General features: G+C 42.7%; 1 protein-coding gene across 3 annotated transcripts in view; it reads left to right on the forward strand.

Annotated features, from left to right (window-relative positions):
* ELP1 (elongator acetyltransferase complex subunit 1) overlaps window positions 1-7,585 on the forward strand; it is a 54,399-nt gene extending 46,814 nt beyond the window's left edge. For all 3 annotated transcript variants that reach the window (XM_044418900.1, XM_044418902.1, XM_044418901.1), the window contains exons 33-37: window positions 3,377-3,488; window positions 4,305-4,432; window positions 5,384-5,538; window positions 6,352-6,430; window positions 6,894-7,585. In XM_044418900.1, coding sequence (XP_044274835.1) covers window positions 3,377-3,488; window positions 4,305-4,432; window positions 5,384-5,538; window positions 6,352-6,430; window positions 6,894-6,961 — 542 coding nt within the window. In that variant the 3' untranslated portion in view covers window positions 6,962-7,585. The remainder of the gene's footprint in view (window positions 1-3,376; window positions 3,489-4,304; window positions 4,433-5,383; window positions 5,539-6,351; window positions 6,431-6,893) is intronic.
* Window positions 7,586-8,004: the final 419 nt, after the last annotated feature.

An 8,004-nucleotide genomic window follows, 5' to 3' on the forward strand; every position in this document is an offset into this window, starting at 1 on the left:
TAGGGTTCAGAAAACGAGGTGTCCTGGCCTGCTTTTGATCATTGGAATGTGTTTAGAGTGGGCAGAAATGGTGAGCTGTGCAGAAAAACCCACTCAAAGAAGTCTTTTTGAAAATCGCCCTTCTTTCAGAGGAAATTTACCCCTGTATTAGGGTTAGGGATGCGTTCCAGGGTAGGGTTAGGGTTCAGAGAACGAGGTGTCCTGGCCTGGTTTTGATCTTTGGAATGTGTTTAGAGTGGGCAGAAATAGTGAGCTGTGCAGAAAAAGCCACTGAAATAAGAGTTATTGAAACTCGCCCTTCTTTCAGTGGAAATTTACCCCTGTATTAGGCTTAGGGATGCCTTACAGGGTAGGGTTAGGGTTCAGAAAACGAGGTGTCCTGGCATGGTTTCGATCGTTGGAATGTGTTTAGAATGGGCAGAAATGGTGAGCTGTGCAGAAAATGCCACTCAAAGAAGACTTTTTGAAAATCGCCCTTCTTTCAGTGGAACTTTACCCCTGTATTAGGGTTAGGGATGCCTCCCAGGGTAGGGTTAGGGTTCAGAAAACGTGGTTTCCTGGCATTGTTTTGATCGTTGGAATGTGTTTAGAATGGGCAGAAATGGTGAGCTGTGCAGAAAAAGCCACTCAAAGAAGACTTTTTGAAAATCGCCCTTCTTTCAGTGGAACTTTACCCCTGTATTAGGGTTAGGGATGCTTCCCTGGGTAGGGTTAGGGTTCAGAAAACGAGGTGTCCTGGCATGGTTTTGATCGTTGGAATGTGTTTAGAATGGGCAGAAATGGTGAGCTGTGCAGAAAATGCCACTCAAAGAAGACTTTTTGACAATCGCCCTTCTTTCAGTGGAACTTTACCCCTGTATTAGGGTTAGGGATGCGTCGCAGGGTAGGGTTAGGGTTCAGAAAACGAGGTTTCCTGGCATGGTTTTGATCGTTGGAATGTGTTTAGAGTGGGCAGAAATCGTGAGCTGTGCAGAAAAACCCACTCAAAGAAGTCTTTTTGAAAATCGCCCTTCTTTCAGTGGAACTTTACCCCTGTATTAGGGTTAGGGATGCGTCCCAGGGTAGGGTTAGGGTTCAGAAAACGAGTTGTCCTGGCATGGTCTTGATCGTTGGAATGTGTTAAGAATGGGCAGAAATGGTGAGCTTTGCAGAAAATGCCACTCAAAGAAGACTTTTTGAAATTCGCCCCCTTTCATTGTAATTTTACGCCAATATTAGTGTTAGGGGTGTGTACCAGGGTCAGGTTTGGTTTCAGAAAACCAGATTTACTGGCATGACTTTGATTATTGGATTTTTTTTAGTATGTGCAGAAATGAGTAAGCATGTAGAACAAATAACTCAAGGAAGGCTTTTTGAAAATCTCCCTTTTTTCACTGGAACTTTACCCTTATTTTAAGGTTAGGGGCGTGTAACTGTGTAGGGTTTAATTTCAGAAAACATGGTATGCCGGCATGGTTTTTATTTTTTGAATTTTTTTAGACTGGGCAGAAATGACGATCTGTGCCAAAAAAGCTACTCAAGGAAGGCTTTTTCGAAATCGTCCACTTTACAGTTGGACTTTAGCCTTATATTAGAATTTGGGGTATGTTCCAGGGTAGAGTTAGAGTTCGGTGTTGTCCTGGCATGATTTTGATTGTTGTAACGTGATTAGAACTGGCAGAAATGTTGATCTGCGTAGAAGCTACTCACGGAATGCTTTTTTAAAAATGTCCTCTTTTCAGGAAAACATTAGTTCTATATTATGTTCATTGGTGTGCACCAGTGTTGGGTTAGTGTTCCGATAACAACGTGTCCTTGTATGTTTTTGATGTTAGCGATGTGTTTTGAATGGGCAGAAATGATGAGCTGTGCAGAAAAAGCTTCTCAAGGAAGGCTTTTTGAAAATCGCCCTCTTCTCAGTGTAATTTTACCCCCATATTAGGGTTAGGCATGTTTCCCAGGGTAGGGTTAGGGTTAGAAAATGAGGTGTCCTGACATGATTCGGAGGGTTGTTTTGTTTTTAGATTTGTTCGAAATAATGATTTTCTGAGAAAAACTACTTTAGGAAGGCTTTTTCTAATTCGCCCTTCTTACCCCTGTATTTTACCCCTGTATTAGGTTTAGGGTTGTTCACCAGGATTGGGTTATTCCAGTGTTGGCAAACCCATAGCACGTGTGCCACAGCGGGAATGCAGACCCCTCTCTGTCACCATGCGAGCCAATTCACCCTAGCATCTCCCGAACAGCCACGCATCAGAACAGCGCTCATAGGGGCCGTATGCATACTCGGAAAGGCATTGCGTCACCAGGCAATAACGTCACAAGCCCTGACTTGTCCAACCTTTTACATGTCCACTCAGTGCGCTGCCAAGTATATATATATATATATTTGCTTGGACTGACTGTTAGGTTTTTTTTTTTTTCCTCTCTAAACTGAAGCTTCAGTTTTCACGTTTTATTGCAGTGTTGGTACTTTGAGATAAATAAATGTGTTTTTTGTTGCACTTTGGGAACTCGATATCTAAAAGGTTCGCCATTACTGGCCTAGGCTTTTAATTGGACTGATTGTAAGGCAATTCATGGTTGCTAATGATGTTATGGCTATGTGTTAATTCCATCTTTCAGCCTGATACCTGTGATAATTTTTCAAGAATGGCCTGTAATCGATAACCATCTAATACAGAAATATGCTAGGCTCTGGGTGCAGGTGGCAGTAGACCTGGTTATCAATTACAGGCTGTGCTTGAAAAACTTTATTTATCTATTTATTGATTGATTGATTTATATCCTGCCCTGTTCCTACAAAGGGCTCAAGGCAGCTTACATCATTCTCCTCCTCCATCGTATCCCCACAACAACAACCCTGTGTGGTAGGTTGGGCTGAGAGTCTGTGACTGGCCCAAAGTCACCCTGTTGGCTCCATGGCTGAGCGGGGACTCGAACCCAGATCGTCTGAGTCCCAGTCCCATGCTGTTAAGCACTGCACCACACTGGCTCTCACAAGTTCTCACAGGTATCAGGTTCGCCACTGCAGGAAACTGGATTCTAGACTAGATTGACCTATGATCTGATCCAGCAGGGCAGCTCTTGAGCCTGGGAGACCAAGGTTCAGGTTGCAGCTCTGGGATCAGATCTGCTTCGTTCCAGGTTCAAATTGCCGCTCACTTGCTTAGCACCCTTAGTAGGTCCCTTTTCTCCCCTTGGCTTTGGTCCTCCATTTGGGAGACAGGAACCCCAGAAATTAGCTACCCAATAGACCCTTTCTGGATGTGAGGATTAACAAGCACTGTGCTCACTAAAGGTGTTGTGGAAACATGGTTGTGGGGAAATGATTGATGAGGAAGGATTGGGAGTCTTCCTTTTTTCTCCTACCAATCTAGGCAATTGACTTTTGCAGATTTTGAACGACCTAATTGCCCAGAATCGGACCTCTTTTCTGATGTCAGCAGTGTGGTTACAGCTAGTGAGACAAGTTCCAAATACACTCACAGTAACTCAAGAATATCTTCGTATGTATTTGTCTTCACATCATTTTTTTCGCCAGTTTCATTGCTGTTCTTGTCTCAAGTGGAGGGAAATATGGATTTATACGGACAATTCCTTCCCTCTGTGGAGATGGAAGTTCTGTTGGTGATGCTCCTACCTTCATTATCCCAAGGGTTCCTTTCCCAGAGGTGGGAGAAATATGGATGCCTGTGCTGAAGTAATCTTTGGCAGGCATTTGTGAAAAAATATAATATTGAAGTGTTAAAAGGAACAAAGGAATAAATGCTTAAACATGAATCCTTAGCACTTTACTCTGTGGGAGCGCTCATGTTAGGAAATGCTTCTCATCAGAGTATAATCAATTATAATTATACTAATTATATGCTATAGTTCTATAATGTAGCATTATAATAAAATGCTCAGAGAAATTTAGTTTATGATCTGTTTAATAATGGTAACAAAAATAATAAAGAATAAACTTGCAGCACATATGGAAAAAGTATGCTAGGAGAGAGAGTTCTAGGTTCTTCCTAATATGCAGGTTTTCCATATGCAAGCAGTAGGTTGGATGGGGGATGGAAGAGGCTGCTGCAAAGGACGGCATATAAATGTTTTAATTAAATTAAATTCCATCACATGAAGTATTCAGCCCAGACAAGGCTTACCACCTCAGTGAGAACAAGGCCTGAGGGCCAACTTAAGTTTAGTCTAGGTGCACCAAAAGCAGTGACAACACAACCAAGCATGACTAAAGCTGTTTCCTCCACATCAGCTTCCCCCATCTGCTGCCAAGAGCAGCTTCGTTGTGTGTATGTTACCTGGCATTTCATCTTTTGTAGGCGTTCTTCAAAGAACCGTCGTAAGGCGGAGCGCAAGAAACACAGCCTAAAGGAAGGGAGCCCCCTTGAACATGTGGCACTCCTGGAAGTTTTAGGGGAAATAATTCGGAGTATTGACAGTTTGAAAGGTTGGTCACAGAGCTTTTCTAAGCTCTTTTATGTAGTCTGAAGAAAGAAGATTGGAAAAGGACTGTTGGGTGGGCTGGGTGAACTCCCAAAGTGCAAAGGCTACTGATGATCTCCAGGGAGAGGTCCTGGATAGTGAGGTCCAGTAGACTTGTGCTAACAGTTACTTGACTTAAAGTCCCCCTTCATTACATGATGAGGCTAAATGCTAAATCTACATAGTCCCAAATGACTCCAAGCTCAGTTTGGTAGGTAAAAACATTCTTAGAAGCCTGAGTGTTGCAACCAATTTCATCACAGTACTAGAGAGGTCTGATTTCCAGCTTCTGTTAAGAAGTCAGGTTACCTGTAAAACCTGAGCCAGGCTGACTCATAACTGTAAAACAGTGGTGATGGTCATTTACTGGGCTGCTTTTTCCCTTCTGCCCCACCCCAAATGGTTTGCCTTCAAGACCACAGGCCTATAGCCAGGCCTTTAGTCAAAAGATTTGTGATAGAGGGGCCTACGGGTAAAGGGCTCAATGGCAAAACCCTAATTATAAGTCTGGTAACTTTCTAATTTCACTATATTTAATATACTAAGCAATCTTTGCAAAGCATGTTAAATGTTAACGGCTCCATTCCCAAACTTGTTTTGAGAAAGCCTTTGGAAAACTGGACTGCAGTATGCAAAAGACAGGTGTAGTTTTAGAACAAATGAAAGTGTCACATTTTGGGAATGGACCTGTGATGTCCTTGAGGATCTGCCTGTGGCGATTTGTTCTGGGAGCAATGATCCTGACCCTCAGAAGGGATTGGTGCTCATTTTTTTTTCAGAGAAGAAAGTCTTGGGTTATTTTCAGGCTGGGAGTGGAAGGCAAAATAGCAGGCTTGTGTTTTACCCACCGCATTTAAAGTATTATGTTTTAAAACTATTTTTTTGTCGGGGGTGGGGTCTTTAATTTATTCTTAAGGTGAGGTACATAGCCTTTTGAAGTATCTAGTCCTCTTTGGCTATGATGGACAAGCCCAGGAACTGCAACACTGCTTTGAGGAGACTCTTCGCTTGATGGAGCACTCCGTCCCCGAGATCTGGAACCCAGACCTGCAGCAGATCCCAGCGACCCCGGTAAGGAAGGAATTCCACATACGAGCCTTGACGCCTGCTGTACAGGGCCTAAACACAGCTGGTGTCTTTGTTGGCACACTACCGAGGGCCAGTCTCCCCATTATGTCGGTCACACGGTCAGAAAGTTTCTTCAGTTGGTCACTTCCCTTTCTAAGAAAAAGCAGTTGTGGGTCCTCTGATCTTGGATGTGCTCCTAATCCAGATTAGGACCCCACATCAGTTAGCAATTATTCAGTCCTGAGTTGGGGACAAATACTGCAGCTACAATCCTCTTTCCGATGGCACTTTAAAACAATATTTCTCAATACAGTTATCAGCCTAGAGGGAGGAAAACAAGGGGTACTGGAGCCGCTGTGAGAACCGTGCCTCATAGCCTGGTTTATTCTCAGCAGTTTATCTACACCAGCAACTTCTTTGAATGGAGTGCGGATTCTCTGCACTGTCTAAAGCAAGATGAAGAACCTGCTGCCCCTCAGATGGCTTTGGACTTCAATTCCCATCGGCACCACTCATGGGCAGTGCTGGCAGGGGCTGATGGGAGTTGGAGTCCAACAACCGTTTCTCCGTCCCTGGTCTAAAGAGAGCTCCTGCTTAGGAAGAGCTCCCTGTGAGCACTGAGGCTAGAAGATAAAGAAGTAAACAAAAAATCTTTTGGAATGACATCCCATCAGAAAATGAATACTTTCTGATGGAATTGTTGTGGAAAGGTCAAGAAGCGCAGCAGTGCTCAAGCTAAGTTTGATTCCTGCTATCATGCTGTAGCTTCTTTACAATACATAGATAAGCCTTTTCTTTTGCCAATTCCAATGTCAGGTGTTGGGTCCCAATTCAACTGCCAATAGCATCACCGCTGCCTACAATCAACAGAAGGCGATAACTCCTGCAGTACAAGGTGAGAGGAAAATTGTGCATTGCGTGGCACCCAGGGCTTGCTTTCTGCAAACAGAGATACTGTCTATGTATGCTTAGAGGAACTTTTATTTTTTCATGTTTTCCAAGGTTCAAAACAAGTCATGCAACTGATTGCTAGAGAGTTATGTGTTAGATCATGTTCTGGTTGCAAGAAACATGCCAGCTAACAAAGTTTGGAAAACCAGTTTTGCTGGTTTAGACTGTCGGGTGGGGGGGAATTAGGAATTGCCACTTTTTTAGGTGATTCTTTGTAGAATTACGTATCGCCCCAGAGTCACTCTATTGTCACCATAGCAAGATTTCACATTTGTTTTTTCTCTTCCATTCAGTTTGGTAATTCAATCTTTGATTTCTGTATTTTCCATATAATATATAACATGGAATGCTATTCTTGTTGTTGTCTGCAAACTGAATTATTAACAAGTGCCTTTTCCCCTTCCCAGATTCTGAGCTCTTTATACCTCCCAAACTCAACAATAATATCCAATGGAAGCTGCACATTCTCCAATAATCCAGACTCCACATCTGTTGATGGACTAAGGATCTGTATTTAAGAAAACGTGTCTTTCTTTCTGAAACTTGTGTCCTCTCCATGCCTTGCAGTTAACAGGTCGTGTGTCCCGAAGCAACAAGGGAAGGAGGAGGCCAAACAAATGCAAACTAGTTTTGACCATGGCTTTCCTTATATTTACCTCTTTTCCCATGTGCTGCCTGGGTGACCAGAAACAGCTTGTGCTGTAGCAGCTGCCAAACTAGCAAATTTGGTTACTTTTAAACATTCTGCATAGTGTTTTTGTCTGGGTCTGTTTTGTCAACTGATGACACAAACAACCTTTTCGGACTTTTCAGTGCCAGCTACCAAGTTCATAGCACTTTAATTTTTTTTTGAGGGTACACAACCCAAACTACTTTTGGACATCAGTGGTATAAGCAAGACCTCCACTGAACTAGGTATGATTATGTTTCTTTTAAATTCTGTCAAGGGCTCAACAACATATAGATAAACCTCCAGTTGAGTTCGAATTATGGATATTAACCCAGAAATACCTTGCTTTGACACAGTGTGCTGATGGAAATTATTTCTCGAAGCTAAAGAGAAGTGGGGACTGGTCAATAAAATTTTGCTGTAACCTTTTCTCTCTGGATCTGGTTCTGTTCTTGATGAAACTCGCAGCATCTGCAGGTGCTCAGAATCACTTAATATTTTTAAAGACATACACAATGTAGCCTTTAGGTGGAGGAGTTGGGAAGCATGTGGTCCTTTTCTGGGAATCTGCTTTCTAATGATGGAAGTGTACCCTTTATGCTCTTGTGATTATTGTATCAGCTGTGTGATCTACCTGTTTTGTCAGTGGCTGATGAACTCTTAACAACAGGGGTGTGTATCACACTATACCACAGAGGACTAGTTTCCTCAGCTGCATTTTGTTTGGCTTGCTTTAAAAGGGTTGGGGAACAAATTACCTGTGACTGTCATCACACAAATCTTTGCTTTCCTTTTACTTGAGAGCAATTTTGAGCCCTTATGATTACAAGGATATGGTTAAACCAGTA

Source organism: Varanus komodoensis, unplaced genomic scaffold, assembly GCF_004798865.1.
Source record: "Varanus komodoensis strain SLA01 unplaced genomic scaffold, ASM479886v1 scaffold94, whole genome shotgun sequence".
Taxonomy (NCBI): Eukaryota; Metazoa; Chordata; class Lepidosauria; order Squamata; family Varanidae; genus Varanus; species Varanus komodoensis.